This window comes from Macrobrachium nipponense, chromosome 3, assembly GCF_015104395.2.
Source record: "Macrobrachium nipponense isolate FS-2020 chromosome 3, ASM1510439v2, whole genome shotgun sequence".
In the NCBI taxonomy this organism is placed as follows: domain Eukaryota; kingdom Metazoa; phylum Arthropoda; class Malacostraca; order Decapoda; family Palaemonidae; genus Macrobrachium; species Macrobrachium nipponense.
In genome coordinates, this window is record NC_087202.1 from 128,934,393 (window position 1) to 128,952,616 (window position 18,224).

An 18,224-nucleotide genomic window follows, 5' to 3' on the forward strand; every position below is an offset into this window, starting at 1 on the left:
GTGTGGCCCATGAAGTTTCTCGTCTGGTCTAAGAATGAGAAAGGTTGTTCTTTCAAATTATTTTTGATCACTCTGCCTATCCAACTACTACACAAAAACATGCACACACATCTATATATATATATATATATATATATATATATATATATATATATATATATATATATACATATACATATACATATATGTTTGTGCATATATACATGTATATAAATAAAGGCAAAAGCCACGAAGGAAAGTGAAACAATGGCGTACCACTACATGGCCTTTCGACCTCTTGTCCTTTACCAAGCAAAGGACAAGAAGTCGAAAGGTCTTTCAGCGATACTCCGCTGTTCCACTTTCCTTCATGGCCTTTAATTACATGTTTATCACGTTCCAAATTTTCGTGATTCAGTTATACACATGCATGTATATTTTGTGTGTGTGTGCTTAAGCATGGTTTCTATGTGTGGAAATAACAGTTCATAAGGAAAATTTCAGTTTACTACATTTACTAATTTTTTTTTTGACACCATGGATTGCAAATGACAACAAAAACTAATAAGCTAATAAAAAGACGTTCTGTGAAGGAGTAGCTGTTATTCATTGCTAACATATATGTTAAAAATGAGTAAAGACGCGCAATGTACTGTTGCTTTATTTTTTTTAATACTGTGTTGAATACTATTCGGTTTTGATTTTAGAACTGAATTACATCGGGGATGCATAACCAGTTATAAATAGACACAGATAGGCGTATTCATGCTTTAAATTACTTTACATTACTTTATTCTCACTTAAAAACTGATATATGTTGTTTATAACCATGAATAAACATGTATGTAATAAGGCTGCCTTTGTTAGCAGCTGAATCAGTCACATTTAGTTTTTCGACTGATTTGAAAAATGCACTTTTTTTCTATTCAGTTATTAAAATCTTTGAATTCTACGTGCCAAAGACAAGCCCACTCTTGTCAAGAATGATGCTGAAACTTTCAGCCCTCATTGTAAACTATTTTTCTGTGGAAAAATTATAAGTATATATCAATCTGACAGCCACATCAAAATAAACCCGAGAAATAAAGAATTAGGGCATAAGCTTTTAAGCTAAGACTTTATGTTGCTGTTTGAAGTGGGTACTCCTACCTCCTAGAGCGAATGGAGAACTCAGCAAAAAAAATGACCTCCCTACATTAATGTTCAGGGTCACCTGTGCCGTTCGTTTCGACACAGACATATTACTTGAGATGAACTATTTGCTCAGGCCGGAAAAAACTGTTCAAATTGTTCACATTAACGATGAGGTGTGCCTGCACAGTTCGATTATGCTGGCAAACTTCTGCAGGTAGCTATACCACATTAGTGGCGGCCTTAACCCTAGACAAGTATCGCTATTTTGGTGCCCCTTTTAAGGTTTGTGGGGTCGAGCTCGACCCAAGCGCCCAGAAAAATTTGTGAAAATTCAAACTGCAGCTATAATGCACATTTTAATTCCTAAAATCAATTTCACCATTGCTGAACATTACTGAGAAGATAAATCACACCCATCTACAAATTAAATATTTATTACAAATATATTTCAAAAATAAGTATATAAAAAAATAATTTACAAAAATATTTACAAAAAATACTAAATACGCTGTATACACACAAAAATTGAGGGAATCCTTCCTAAAACTATTATTTACAATATGTGATTGCCAGAAAAGGTGTCGGACCCATAAAGGTCAAAATCTGAAACGAGAAAAAAAGAGTGAGTTTTTTTGGCCAAAAAAAAGCCAAAATTAAAAAAAAAATTTTGGTACCTAAATGAAATAGGAAGTGGCTAATTTTTTTATATAGAATAAACTCATATTATCCTAGAACAGAATTATGTAAAAAATCTGCACTAAGATGTAATTTACTGTTATATCAGAAATATTATTCTCTCTCTCTCTCTCTGTCTCAAACAATGATTTATGAAAATATTTACAAAAAATACAAAATACGCTATATACACACAAAAATTGAGGGAATCCTTCCTAAAAATACTATTTATAATATGTGACTGCCAGAAAAGGTGTCGGACCCATAGAGGTCAAAATAAAAAAAGAGAAAAAAGGTTGTGTGTTTTTGGCCAAAAGAATTGTCAAAATTTCACGAATTATTTTGGTACTTAAATTAAATAGGAAAAGGCTAATTGTTTTATAGAATAAACTCATATTATCCTAGAATGGAATTATGTAAAAAGATCTGCACTAAGATGTAATTTACTCTCATATCAAAAATATTCTCTCTCTCTCTCTCTCTCTCTCTCTCTCTCTACTCTCTCTCTCTCTCTCTCTCCAGTGTGTCGTGTAATCTGTCGTTAGAATTTCAAGGTCATCCCCCTTGCGTCTAACTCTCGTTACACAAACTTGGCTTCTTGCCATATAGAGTTGTCAGCAACCTCTAAATTATCATCAAAATCACTTTATAATTCCATTAAAAGTAAGTTGATGACATCAATCCCCAGAGAATACTGCCTGCTGGCCGTTGTTGATGAAAAATGCAAAAAAAAAAAAAAAATTGCAAAAAAACTGAGAAATTGGCATGAGAAATTGGCATTCGAAAGAAATTGGAATAAATGGCAATATAACTCTTCTCAGCCACAACCAATGGCATGCATAATGTACACACACCACGTACCTAGAGTTTCCAATAATATAAAACTATCCCAGAGTCAACAGTGTTAGACAGGAAATCACTACTTGATAACTTTGCCTTTGTATCCCACACATGTTCAAAACAAACTATTACTCAGTAAAGGGGAAAGGACAAAGTGTGTGTTCTGCTATCCTCTTGCAGATCGATCCCACCCAGATTTAAAAAATAGACGATGATTTATGGAAAAAAACATGTTTTTTGAAACACCCCTCGGATCGTGCTCGACCCTGCTAACCTATCCAAGGTTTTAAGGAAGTCAGCCAGTTTACTGCATTCAGAACCGAGGTGTCGACTGTCAAGAAATTTGTGAAATTTATGTTTATCAAAACAAATTCTCAATAGAATGTAATCAATTTGACGATCAGCAGAATTTGGGAGATCCTTTTATGTCTTGGAGTCAAATGGGAAGGGAAGGAGTCCAGTTCAAAATCTCAGCTTTCACGTATCCGCTAAACCAGTAGGATGCCCCAAAGGCAATAACTCGTGGAGCTGCAAGTGAAACCACCGAAGGGTTAACGCAGTGAAATGATTCTTCATAGTGAAAATGAGAAGAAATAATTTAACTAACTCTAGTATTCGAGAAAACTATCAAATTTGGTGCGGGAATCATCAAGTTTGAGAACACTATAATGCATTTGATACATAATGTAAATAAATTTTGTAAAAGGATAAGTATCACCTATAAAGATAAAGCTCATGTAAGTTTTAACTGAATAATAATAATTGAGAAATAAGGATATACAGTAGACCACCAGTATTTGCAGGGGATTCGTTCCAGACCATCCACGAATAGCTAGAATATTTAGAACCCCTATAAAAATGCTAAGAACTATTTATTGTGTAAGTTGAAACTCAAGAAAAACCCACTAAAATTGATTATACTTGGTTAGATATTTCTCATAGAATTTAAATATATATATATATATATATAATATATATATTATGATATTATATATATATATATATATATATACACACACAAGTTTTTACATTGCCTTGCCTCCCCTAAAATCGAAATTTTTCAGTTAGCTTGGAGAGCAGCCATTTTACCCCCACATTTACAGATTTGGGATCTGCATTTCCATTCTGCCCCAAAGATGGGGTATAAAGCCGTTAGAGACTAGAGACCTAGTGTAGGATAAGAAGGGCAGGTCGTATGGGTTATATGGGCTGCTGGGTAGGCTTTAGGTAGTCCTAGCCTAAGACCTCTTCTCCCATAACTCTGTGCTGGCTGTGTTTTGCATCTTTCCAGACAATGCCACAGGCCATGCTTGAACCGAGGTCCCCTGCAAATGCCCTGGCTTCACTCAGTCATTCCTAGGTTCCACACCTGTGAGACGTGTCTGCAGCAGACTCATTTCAGCCCCTTTGTTCCTTATCACTGGTTAGAGCCCTCATCAGACATCAAGCTACATGTGCAAGCCAACTAAGGCACGTCTCGAAAGTGCAAATTTCAACCAGCCCCTATCTCTCCAAGACGAATCTTGCTACTCTCATTTTCAAATTTCAATTTTCTCACTCCTCTAACGAACATTCTTTTGTCAACCCTCATAAGCACGTGCCACCCCTGTGACTTGTCCAAGATTAACGAAGACCTTCATTGAGCTATTTCATTTAAGCACAAGAGTTCTACCCTTGTGTGTGATTAAGGATAAATTCCCTCCATAGTGCATTAGTCATAAATGTTGTGCAAGAAGTCTTTGTTTTTATGCCGTGTGTAATTTGGAATTCATTTCCAGATTGCCAACTGCCGACTCTGTGCATCCCTGCCTCCTTGCCAGTGCTTAATTACCTGAGAAAATCAAGTTGGAGACTAGCCTTGCATAAATGTTAAATTCGGCCATTTTCTCATATTGTGAATGATAGAGTAATTCAGACAGTACACGGCACTCTTTCCACATGGCCCATATCCCGTTCAGTTATCTCAGGTCGCTCAATGTTTTTTCTTTGTAAATAAACTTAGTTTAGATCTATCGGCTGAGTTTCCATGGCGACCTTTAAAGCATTAACAGTTATCTAACTCAATTTAAGTCCTAAGCACTCCATTTTTCCTCCTTATCATTTTGTGTGTTCGTTGTGATGGACCTTTTCAGTAAGGCTTCAGAATTAATTCATAAAAAAACCCTCCAAGGCACCACACACGTGGTCGTCGCTCTGTCCCACCACGTAGGTGTTACGCCAACCACTGTCCTGTTTTCTCCGTCTCCAGCTGCTTGTCCAGGAGAGCTAAGGGCTCGTGAGAAGGCATGTAGGAAGGCAATTGCCAGGTAAGAGGAGATATCCTGTGTTGTTCCTCAGGATCGAACTCGACCCCTGTGTCTACCTGGACAATTTGTGAGCTCCCCTGTTTAGCTGTTGGAAGGTTGAAGTGACCTCCGTGAACTCCTGTGCACGTCGTTAACATGAGGATTTACGTAATATTTAAGAATTAGTCATATTTGCATATGTATATGTGTTATATTGAGTCGTTGGTATTGGGTATTTATTGCCCCTCAGAATGTCTATTTGAATTAGTTTTTAAGTTTAGTACTGCCACGGTTAGGTAGGAGGTTTAAGGCTTTCCTAACTTTATTTTCTCTGGTCTTCCTTCCTTCTAATAGTTATAGGTTAGTGGTTATATTATTGGGCCCGTGTTATTATTATTTGAGCCTTTGGCATAATATATTCTTTGCTTTGTTAGGGTCAGCTTTCAGTGTTAGGAGTCCTTGTGAGCCTGTTTTTTGTTCAATGTATCTCGTATATTTACTGTTAAGTTTTCTCACAAGGCTGATTTAGTGTTAAGTGTACTTTATTATTAAATATTGTTAATTTTATTCTGGTGTTTGTATCAACATTCCTCTTACCCTGTGTACTTTCTTACTACTTACGATCCCTGTGATTATTAAGAATAAATAACCTGCACTACGGCCAAAGGAGTCGTAACAAGTTGGTGACCATGACAGGATCGTACGTGGGTGTGCACAGAGTTTGGATTCGTGGAGCAACTCTGGGATAGGTTACAATACTTAATTTGATTTTGTTGCTTGCCTTACTTTCACCCCCTGTAGGTCATTCATTATTTTTGACCTAGCTGAATTTTTGGGCTCAGCTGACTGTATCAAATATCTAGCCATATTAAGTAAGGAGCATTTGAGGAGTTGTGCTTGTTGGTTAAATATTTCTTTTAGACCCGCAGATACTAAGGCTCCGTTGTTGTTGTCTGTCAAGGCGATGGTGGCTCGTGGTATAGCCGAGGGTGAGGATTTGGCTAGGGATATGATTAGTGTACACAGTAGTGGAAGTTCTGAAGAAGAGAATTCTGTTGATGAGGAGGTTAGTGTTAATCCTTGGCTGTCTCTATTTGAGGACCATCCTCGTACTGGTGCTTTATATACTGGACCAGATGATTTAACTGTAAAGACTAGAGTCTCCAATAACCCCTTTGTAGAGGCAGAGCCAGAGCCAGTAATGTCTGTGGTAAATCCTGAAAATGAGAACCTAAGCTTAATTTGTAAAAGGATAGAATTATTGAAAGTACAATTCAAAGAGAATGAGAGGGCGAGGAACCATAAGTTGGATATGACTAGAATTAACTTAGACTTGGCTAGTTTACAAGCTAACCCTGACTAATATTACTCCTACCAGTTTAATATGAGTGCAGCATTAAAATTAGTGCCAGTGTTTGATGAAGGTAATGTGCCAGAGTTCTTTAAGACTTTTGAGCGGGTGGCCACTAGGTTGTCTTGGCCCACCAAGATGTGGACTGTGTTGGTCCAATGCAGGTTGGTTGGTAAGGCCATTTGCCAATATAATGCTTTGGAAGAGAGTGTGGCCAGAGATTCTGGTAAAGTTAAGGCGTTGATTCTCAAGGTGTACGACTTGGTCCCTGAGGCTTATCGCCTAAAATTCCATAGTTCTGTAAAGCCCGATACTATGTCCTATGTGGAGTATGCCTGTCTCAAGGAGGAGCAGTTTGACGACTGGGTAAAGAGTTGCCAGGTGGTCTCTTTCTTCTCCTTTAGGGAGCTGATGCTACTTGAGGAGTTTAAGATAACATGTAGTAAGGAACTCAGAATTCACCTAGAGGAGGTTAAAGCTTATAGCTTAAGTAAAGCTGCTCAGATAGCTGATGAGTTTGTGTTAACACACCATGTAGGTAGTAGTAGTTTTGGCCCATCAGCCGTCAAATCCCAGCCTGCCAGGCTGAAAAATAATAAATGGAGATCTAATAATCCCTTTAAAACAAAGGTTGAAGCTATCCAGGGAAATAACCCGAGTGGAAGGAACACACAGGTGTTTTCCCAGAGTAACCAAAGTCCTAATAATATTGGTAGAGCTAGGGGAACTTGTTTTTGGTGCCACGAGCAGGGGCACTTTCAAGCTCAGTGTCCTGCCCAGAGGAGGTATCTCCAGCAGAACAGAAGGGGAGGTAACAACAATGCCCCTATATCTTTAATAGCTAATGCCCCTACTACCCCTAATACTGAAGTTGAGTGTTCCCCAGGAACTGAAGGAAGGATTAGGATTAGTGGAGGCAAAATAAATCAGTCTCCTACTAGCTCTCCTTTGTGACTTTATGACAAATATATTTGGCCTGGCAGATTGGTTATTGATGATAAAGTTGTGAGAGTGAAATTCTTAAGGGACACTGGGTCTGCTCGTTCATTGGTGTTGTCAAGGGTTTTGAAGGATGTTGGTGAGCATTCTGGAAATTATGGGGTCCTGGTTGGATTCCTTAATACTGTGGTGTCTGCACCTTTGGTGGAGGTAAAGGCATCCTTCCCAGGGTATCACAAGGTGACAGAATTGGTAGAGGTAGAAAAGCTCCCCATCCCCGGTATTGACGGCATTTTGGGAAACAATATGTTGGATGCCAGAGGTTATGAATTATTCCCAATAGTGTCCGTATCTGCAAGTCCCATAGCAATTACTACTCAAGCTTCTGCAAAGGCTGCTACTGCCTTACAGAATGAGGATAATTTAAACTTAAGTAGTTTAGAGGTAGAGGTAGAGAGACCCAGGTCTGTAGGTAGTGGTAGTAGTAGTTTTATAAATAAAATATTTAATCCTGATTGTGACCGTTTAAGCTTTATTGAAGCTAAGAAGGCTGAATTCAATTATGAATTAGGAGGTACTGATATTTAACAAAACTAAGGTTCTGTGTGATTAGAGGTTTGTTGTATAGAGTTAGTCGTCCTGTGGATCACGGCTTAAACCAAACCTCTTGGGTAGAACAGATTGTGGTACCTACAAAATATCAGAATGATGTCCTTAAGTTAGCTTGCAAGGATTCCTTTTCCGGCCATTTCGGAGTTTGGAAAATGCATGGTAGATTGGCAAAATATTTTTGGTAGCTGGGATTGAAATCCTCAGTGAAGAAATTTGTAGGAAGTTGTGAAACATGTCAAGTGATGGGTAAACCCAATAAAACTATTCCTAGAGCCCCTTTGCATCCAATTACTGCAATTGGGGATACTTTTGCAGAGTTGGTTGTTGATGTGGTTGGGCCTTTGCCCCAAACTAAATCTGGATTTACTTATCTTCTGACTATAATGGACAGAGCGTCTAGGAAACTTACATGAAAGGTAGTGTTTGAGAAGCAAATAGAATTTTTTTCCAGGTATGGGTTGCCTCATAAAATTCAAACGAATTTCAAGAGCAAGGTATTTAGGGGGTAAATGTGCTGAACTGGCCATTCAGCACATTACCAGTGTACCTTACAACCCAGAGAGTCAGGGTGTAGTGGAAATGTTCCACCAAACCCTTAAATCTATTCTAAAAAGAACTGTTATGAGCAAGGAGAGGATTGGGATAAAGGGCTTCCCTTTGCTCTCTTTGCTATACGTAATCATCCAAATTCTTCCACAGGTGTATCTCCATTCGAGTTGATTTTTGGACATAAAGTATGTGGTCCTCCAGAAATTTTCCACGAGTTGTTAGAGGTTAATCATGAGAAAGAATTGAATGTGGGTGAATTCATTGAGGACCTGAGAAGGAGATTATCAGCTGCCTGGAAATTTGTCCAGGATAATTTAGTGTTGTCTCCAGCCTCAATGAAGGAAAATTACAATAAGAAAGGTAAGGCACATTCGTTTGAACCTGGTGAGCTTGTTTTGGTTTTGAGTACAGACTCGGACAATTTTCTGGAACCTAGGTATAAGGGGCCTTGGAAGATACTCTGGAAATTGTCTGATGTCAGTTATGAAGTGGAAGCTCTTGGAACCAAACGGAAGTGTCGGATATTCCATATCAATAGACTGAAATCCTACGCAGTTGGTAGACTTGACCCTCTAGCTATAGTATATGAGCCAGTGTCTCTAGTATTAGAACAGATGTTAGAAGAACCAGCTGGCTTGTTTTGCTAGGTATCTTCAGATGCTCTGACAGGTAATATACAAAATTTGGCAATTTTAGAAAAAGGTTTGGAGCATCTGGAGGGTATCCAGAAGGATGACATGTTCAAATTAATATCTTCTTTTCCAGACTTATTTCAGGCCTCTCCAGGTAGAACGATCTTGCTCCAACATGATATTGATGTGGGCAGTGCTTCCCCAGTCAAACAAAGTCTTTATTGATTAAATCCAGAAAAGCGTGATATTGTCAAGAAGGAGATAAAGTATATGTTGGAGCACGATTTAATTAGACCTTCAGTAAGTCCTTGGAGCTCACCTATTGTACTTGTTAAGAAATCTGACGGGCAGTTTTGCTTGTGTGTGGACTACCGCAAGGTCAATGCTAATACAAAGAATGACTTTTCCTTTGCCACGTATCGAGGACTGTCTTGATCGGATAGGACCTGCTAAGTTTATAACTAAATTAGATCTTTTAAAGGGGTATTGGAAGGTTCCCCTATCTGATCGAGCTCGTGATATTTCCGCTTTTGTTACGCCCTTTGGGCTTTACGAATGCAATGTAATGCCCTTTGGGATGAAGAACACAGCGTGTACCTTCCAGCAGTTGATGAACCGAGTTACATGTGTTCTGGAGGGTACAGAAATTTACATAGATGATTTGGTTATTCACAGCAATGACTGGCAGACTCATTTGGTGAGATTAAAGAAGGTATTTGAGGCCCTGAGAGCCGATGGTCTTGTTGTAAATTTAAGTAAGTGTGAATTCAGTAAGGCCAAGGTGTGTTATCTAGATCATGTGTTATCTAGATCACGAGGTTGGGTTGAGTCAGGTTACTTCTAAATGAGTTAACCTCTAGGCGCTATTAAATTTGCAAAGGCTGCGCAATGTTAGGGAGGTCCGGAAAATTTAGGTATGATAGGTTATTATAGGAGATTCGTCCGGAACTTCTCTGACCTTGCTCAGCCCCTAACTCAACTGTTGCAGAAGGGACAAAAATTTGTATGCTCTCCTCAGTGTGAAAAATCTTTCTTAAAACTTAAAACAGTATTGATGTCTAACCCTATTCTCATGTCCCCTGACTTTCAGAAACCGTTTATTGTGGCTGTAGATGCCAGTGATGTGGGTATAGGTGGAGTACTTTTTCAAAGACATGAAGATGGTGAAGTGCATCCAGTATCATGCTTTAATCGTAAGTTGCTGGATGCAGAGAAAACGTATTCTACTATTGAGAAGGAGGCACTAGCTTTAATTCGTACCTTAGTTCATTTCAAACCGTATGTAACTCATTTTTCCTATCCCGTAGAAATTTGGACTGACAATAACCCTTTGTTGTTCATCGAAAGAATGAAAAGTTCTAACCAGAGGATTCTGCATTGGATGCTTCAGCTGCAGGAATTTCCATTAAGAATTAAGCATGTTAAGGGTGTTGATAACTGTATTCCTGATGCCCTTTCTAGGATGTAAGTCTGGTTATTTCTCTTCTCACCTCGCGCTTCTCATTTCTTCTTCCGGGTTTGTATTGAAAATTATATTTAAGGTATTTAATTTTCTATCATGTTTAAAATGGTATATGGATTCGGGCTTTGTCATAAGCCTGTTTCACTTTAATGTTGTTCTGAGTTTTGCTTCACCTTATTCTTTTCCCTTGCAGGATGTTTTGATTAAGGTGTCTCTTTTTTCCTTGCAGGATGTTTTAGATTTAGTTGTCTATAAGGTTATCACCTAGTATGTTATATGATTGTCTGGTAGAAAAAAATGTATTCTATGTGAAAAAAATTTTTTTTTGAGCGGGAGGAAGGTTTCAAAGTAACGTAATTTATTGATTTAACTTTTTTCTTAAATCAGCCTTGTATTCTGTAGTTTTAAGTGTTTTTCTCTTATACTCAGTTCAGCAGCTGTATTTTTCTATGTTAAGGTAACGTTCAGTTCATTTGCTCAGTGATTCCTCCTCTTGTTGTGAATTACCTACTATCGTGTTAACGATTGTTTTTATTTTGTTTTCGAGTTGGAATGGAACTGTGGTGCGGTGAGGGGAAGCCGGCCTAAGATAGTTCGGGTCTGACTACGCTCTTAGACGCCAGCTCTTTTATTAGCAGCCTTTTGGAGATTGACCTTAAGCCCTTTTGAAGGAGATTACTGGGACAGACCTTCACTTGGAAGTGGTTTTCCGTAGATGTGCCGAGCCATCTACGGCGTACGTACATTCTTTGGAGTTTCATCACGGCTGTGATATCGCAGGTGACAGTCACTTGCGACTCCTGTACTCCTGTTTCCCGCCTGAGGATTTGGTGGAAGATGTGGTCGTCGCTCTGTCCCGCCATGTAGGAGGTATTACGCCAACCACTGTCCTGTTTTGTCCGTCTCCAGCTGCTTGTCCAGGAGAGCTAAGGGCTCGTGAGAAGGCATGTAGGGAGGCAATTGCCAGGTAAGAGGAGATATCCTGTGTTGTTCCTCAGGATCGAACTCGACCCCTGTGTCTACCTGGACAATTTGTGAGCTCCCCTGTTTAGCTTTTGGAATCTTGAAGTGACCTCCGTGAACTCCTGTGCACGTCGTTTACATGAGGATTTACGTAATATTTAAGAATTAGTCATATTTGTATATGTCTATATGTGTTATATTGAGTCGTTGGTATTGGGTATTTATTGCCCCTCAGAATGTCTATTTGAATTAGTTTTTAAGTTTAGTACTGCCACGGTTAGGTAGGAGGTTTAAGGCTTTCCTAACTTTATTTTCTCTGGTCTTCCTTCCTTCTAATAGTTATAGGTTAGTGGTTATATTATTGGGCCCGTGTTATTATTATTTGAGCCTTTGGCATAATATATTCTTTGCTTTGTTAGGGTCAGCTTTCAGTGTTAGGAGTCCTTGTGAGCCCGTTTTTTGTTCAATGTATTTCGTATATTTACTGTTAAGTTTCTCACAAGGCTGATTTAGTGTTAAGTTAGTGACTTTATTATTAAATATTGTTAATTTTATTCTGGTGTTTGTATCAACATTCCTCTTACCCTGTGTACTTTCTTACTGCCTACGATCCCTGTGATTACTAAAGTATAAAGAACCTGCATTACGGCCAAAGGGGTCATAACAATATCTATATATATGTGTGTGTGTGTATGTGTGTATATATATATATTATATATATAGATATATATATATTATATAAAATAAATATATTATATATTGATATATATATATATATATATATATATACATAGCATATATAACAATATTAATAATTATATATAGATTATATATTATATATATATATCTATATATATTATATATATATATATATATATATATATAATATAATATATATGATATATATATATTATATATATATCTATATATATATTATATTATATGATATATATATTACATAATATATATATATATATGTATATACTTTAATTATATATATACATAATAAATATTATGTATATTATTATTGTAATATATATATATATATAAGTATATATTATTAAATATATATAATAATATATGTATTAATATATATATATATATATATAATTATATTATATATATGTAATATAATATATATAGTATATATATATATATAATGTTATATGTATATTATATGTATATATATATATAGATATATATATATATAATACTATATAATATATATAATGTATATATATACTTATCTTGGTTTCTCTCTCTTCTTCTCTCCTTGTCTCTCTCTCTCTCTAAATATCTGTGGGTTTCTCTCTCTCTCCTTATGTAATCTCTATCTTTCTCTCTCTTTTCTCTGTATCTCCTCCTCTCCTCTGTATCTCTCTCTTCTCTTCTCTTCTTCTCTGTATTCTCTGGTTCTGTGTCCTTCTCTCTTCTCTCTCTCTCTCTCTATCTCTCTATCTTATCTATCTAAGGCCAAATACTGGGACCATTAGGTCATTCAGGGCTGAAAGGGTGATTGAGAGAAAAGGTTTTGTTTTTCAAAGGAAAGTAAGATGGAAGAGTGAGAATATGAACGGAGATACAGTAAAAGGCACGAAAGAGGTTTTGTAGCTGTGGGCCGAGGGGACGTTGCAAAGAACCTTAAATGATGCCTATAGTTTTCCACGGGAGGTGCACTGGTAGCACTAGCCCCGTACGGGGGAGGGAAGAAAGGTATGAAAAGTATTTTGTTTTAGCATAGCGTACAATTCATAGCCTGAACATTTAGTATAAAAGGAATGAAAGCTAAACTACTAAATCAAATGCAATGAAAGGATAGAAATTGGATGATCTACAGATGAAGGGCCCTGTAGTGGGGTAGCGCCGTCAGTGCACCTTATTCGGTGCAATGCAGGCATTACTTACGGTTCTTTGCAGCATCCCTTCGGCCCCTAGCTGAAATTACTTTCATTCCATCTTACTGCCCATCCTCTCCTAACAATTGTTTCACAGTGCAACTGCTTTGAGGTTTTCCTCCTGTCACACCTTTCAAACCTTTTACTGTCAATTTCTGTTTCAGCGCTGAATGGCTTTAGTTGTCCATAATAGCCTTAGTGTTTGTCATAATGCCGAAAATCTATATAAATCCAATCAATACAGATGGAGGGTCTCTGTATATTTCGGAAGATCTTGGAAGAAACCTAACCTTGGAACAGTTGGACAGATTGCGGTAGGTCCCTTTCCAGATTCCAGCGTCCACCTCTCTTGATTCCCTGGTCTCCTGTGTTGCAGTAAAAACATCGCCAGTAAGCTTGGGCTGATTTTTGCCAGTCTGAGTGGAGGAAGAATGTGTTAGTGACCTGTATATCGTTTCTCTTTTACATCGAGTCATTTCTCGATTCTGTCATATCAAAGACTTATTTATTTTGTGTGCGCGTACTTAAGAAATGTCTTGTAAAATCGACTTTGCATTTTAGAAATCAAGCAGCTGAAATTCCGGTTAAGTATGTTGCCAGTCATCAAATGACAGCGTAACGACATTCAGCGCAGAACACGTTACTGCCAAAACCAACAGTACGTGGAAGACGTAGTACCATAACCAATATCCAAAAAATACTGTTCTTTGCATATTGAGGTACTTACGAGAGAGGTTCTCCGTACTAACCTCAGCTACTACAAAAATCAATACGTAAAAAGAAAAAAAACACACGCACACACACACACACACACCGTTTTCCGTCATAACCTCACCGAGTTCCGGTTTGCAGACGGGCAAATAACATCGCGGGGACTCCAGATGGCGAAGGGTGGTGTCGTCGAGGGCCAAGAAGAGAGTGTGGTGGGTGTTGCGGAGCGTCGAATGGAACAGAACGTCCGCCTCTTCGCCCTCGCGTCCCACAAACACCACCACCGTCTTGGGCTGAAGCCACAGATCGAGCGATTCTAGGATGCTGCAAGACAAAAATATTGTTTTTCAGTCATGTTACCGCTTTTTTTTTTTTAAGCGGTATCACTGATCGTGTTTTTTTTTCCCCACCAGTTTGGCGTGTCAATCAATGGACAGTTCTATGAATACTGCATTTATAGCGTTTAAAGCCTTACGAAAATGAGGGTAACAGTCATTACATTTGCAAAGCATGTCATTAACTTCAACATTACTGAAGCTCATGTTCATTTTTCAGTGTCGTCTGATATGTTCAAGGTTCTCAGTCCCTCCAACAATGGGCATCTTTTAAGAGAGAGAGAGAGAGAGAGAGAGAAACTTACTCCAGCACCGAATAGGCGTCAACCATCGTGACATCTAGGAGGACTCCTCTGCAGGTGTCCTTCGAGTCAGGCCACAGCCCTCTTAAGAGGTCGAGACGAGACCTTCGCTCCATCACCAAGAAGGAATTGGCTTCGACCACCACACTAGGATAATACTCCTCGAATAGTTCCCTGGTGTGCATCGTGAATGACGAAATTTAACTTATTCTACTTATTGGGTAAAGCGACAATGTTCCTTTATGACTTAGGAAAAAATATATGACATTAATTAAAGAACTGACGAATATAGGGAGAGCATTTTCTTCACATCAACACAACAAAAGCCCCGTACTTAGCGAAAGGAAGAAGAAGAGAGCGCTCCGAAGCCAGCGTCAGCAAATGGCAGCTGTTCAGGTATTTCGACGCCACTTGTGTGACCATCCTCCCCAGCAGCTGACCAGCAAGTTTGCTGCCTCGTCCTTCTGTCGTGTTCGTAGGATCTCTGTTTCCGCTGAGGTTCGCTGCTGAAGTAGTCCTACTACATGTGGCGGTCGCTAGCGCTATTGCAGCCATGGTCGTGATAAGCAGCCTTTGATGGTCCATGATTGTCTGATAGTGAATTAAAGAAAAAAAAAAAACCCATAGCTTGAAGTTTCCTTTCAGAAATACGACATTATTTTGCGTGCTTCTCTTAACATGCAAACGTAAGAAATGACCACTAGCGTGCAAAGACTAGCGATAACGAATCTGAGAAGATGATTGATCGCTAGAGGAATCAGGACACTTATGTGTAGTAAAGTTAATAAACTCGTTTCTATTTCATGATGTTATCAATTTGCATTATATATGGATGAAGTGAAGCACTGAATGGTTGTTTTTAACAGAATCTTGCAAATATATCATGTTGATTAAGGACCTAAATTAACCACCGGTATTCATGAGCACTTGGTAAATGACTGACGTGTAATGTTTCTCTCTTTCTTTTTTTTCAGATTAAGAGACATTGAACCCTGTGAGAGCTGTGGATAGATTTGGGAGGTGACAGCAAGACGAGCTCCTGGGAAATCTGCTACTTGAACTGGATATCAAAGATCTGCCTCGTGAATAAACTGAGAGGCCGCAGATATAATAGTTGGAAGCGCGAGGTGCGATACATACGTAGTCCAAAATTGATGAACGAAATGAGTGAGTAAACTTAAAGCCACTGTTAAACTTTTTTGCTTTTTTAATGACCGGTTATGAGTTGCGACACAGAAAGCTAGGTCATTTTACAGAATATATGACTCCGAAAGATGTTATAGAACACATATACAGCTCTTTAGGTAGGCAGTCATTTCGACAGAGAATCCAACTATCCAGTGACGTCATACATTATTGTATGAATAAAATCGATGTTGAAGAAGCCGGTCGTAAACTGGAAATTTATAGCTTATAAAAGAAAGGTGAATAACATCATAAACAGCTTTTGCCAAATTGCGCATCTAAAAACCACTTTTATCTAGAATTCGAGCGCCACAGTGGCGTGGTAGTTTGGTCTCGGCCTCCCACCTCGGTGGCCGCGAGTACGATTCTCGGGAATTCCATTTAGGGGTCACAGATGTATTTTTGTTGATAGAAGTTCACTCTTGACGTGGTTTGGAAGTAACGTAAAGCCGTTGGTCCCGTCGCTGAATCACTACTGGTTCCATGCAACGTAAAAACACCATACAAACAAACAAACAAACAAACATCTAGAATTCAGAAAATATCCTTCGTATTTATCGGTTACTAGAAGCCTAAACAGTACAGATGGATAACTAGAAGTCCAACGAGGTATTCAGTCTAGGTCACTCAATCAATTTATATATATATATATATATATATATATATATATATATATATATATATATATATATATATATATATATATATATATATATATATATTGTGACGAAGTGCCAAGTATCTGGTTACTACACTTACCAATCATTAAATGAGTACTTCACAAAAGCCAGACACCTGAACCTTCATCGCAGGTACTAACCAACTGAATACTCTAAAGGCAACAGTGATCCCTTAAACATCTTACCAGTATTGCAGAAAATCAGACTAAGTTCATTAAAACAGGTGTGCGGTAATCTTATGTGCAATTAAATTAAAGTTTTTGTTTTGCATTTATTGTATTGAATTGTAGGTTGATAACTTAGAGAAAATGGCTCAGTTCAAGGTTCAGGAATTTTTAGCAGCCCCATCCATCCAAGTGTTATCTGAAACCACTCTGACTAAGGCACAGTGGAGCGCTTTAGCAGAGGCATGTAGTGGTTATGTGTGTACTAGTATGGTAAAGGCACAAATAAGATGTATTTCTATGAAATCATTGATAGACTCTGGTAGAATAAATAATGATGATGAGTTAGAATTCGCTCAAGAGTTGTTGAATGTAGCACATGCTGATCTTATAAATAAGCAAGGAGAAAAGAAAGAGAAAAGTGATGCAGAGTTAGAGCTTAGATGCATTGAAGCAGAAGAGAATTTGATTAAGCTGAAAATGCAAGCTAAAAGAGAGAGACTGCAGGCTGAAAGAGAAAGAATAGACAGGGAAAAACAAGAAAGAAGAGAAAGAGAAGAAGAAAAAGCAGCAGAAGAGGAAAGACAAAGAGTAAGGTTTGAAAGAGAGATGGAATTGATAAGAGCTAGATCCACATTACCTGTGACACCGTCTAACCCTAACCAAGGTAATCAAGACCCTGGATTTGATGTAGTAAAAGTACAGAAGTTAATCGCTATGTTAACTGAAGAAGCTCCAGATGAGTTTTTTGATCACTTTGAGAAAGTGGCTTCATGAAGGGGATGGCCAGAAGATAAATGGTCAGTTTTGCTACAAAGTATCTTAATTGGTAAAGGGAGAAGTGCTCATCTAGCTTTAACAGCTGATCAGTGTAAAGACTACAAGGTACTTAAACAGTGTGCTACAAATTTACCAGATGACCCCAGAGTACTACAATTAAAGATTCAGAAATTTAAGAAAAGATGAGATGGGAACCTTCTTAGATTACGCTTATAAAGTGAGAAGGTGTTTTAAATGTTGGATAGAAGCTGCTAAAGTTGAAACTTTTGATGAGTTAGAAGAATTACTTGTTCTTGAACAATATCTTACGAGAATTCCTGAACATATAAGAGCCTATTGGAGAGGGAGAGAGGTTAAGAAACTTGACAAAGCTGCTACACTGAGTGAAGATTACAATATAATTAGTAGCAAATGCAATTACAATGTAAAGTACCAGAATCAACAACGCCCAGGTTTTAAGTCTCATCCAAATATCAGGAACAAATTTAATGGGAAACTTACTAGTGATACTACCAAGAGTACACAAGGTAATACACCTCAGCAAGCTAATGTGAAATCCTCATCCAATTTTTCAAGACAGTTACAGAAACCTAATGTTGTCTGTTTCAACTGTGGAAGAGCAGGACACTTGAGTCAAGAGTGTTACCGGAATCAACAGCAGTCAAAGCCAGTTGGTCAAGTAGTGAAAGGTGACCAGGTGAAACAAACTACGAAAGAATCAAACTCCAGAGGAGGCTGAAACTAAACAAGC

General features: G+C 38.0%; 1 protein-coding gene across 1 annotated transcript in view; it reads right to left on the minus strand.

Moving 5' to 3' along the window:
* Positions 1-14,849, minus strand: part of LOC135222511 (probable glutamate receptor) — a 23,610-nt gene extending 8,761 nt beyond the window's left edge. The window contains exons 1-4 of the mRNA XM_064260596.1: positions 14,668-14,849; positions 14,152-14,351; positions 13,607-13,732; positions 1-28 (exon numbers count right to left, since the gene is read on the minus strand). The exon at positions 1-28 is cut by the window's left edge and continues 138 nt beyond it. Coding sequence (XP_064116666.1) covers positions 1-28; positions 13,607-13,732; positions 14,152-14,351; positions 14,668-14,849 — 536 coding nt within the window. The remainder of the gene's footprint in view (positions 29-13,606; positions 13,733-14,151; positions 14,352-14,667) is intronic.
* Positions 14,850-18,224: the final 3,375 nt, after the last annotated feature.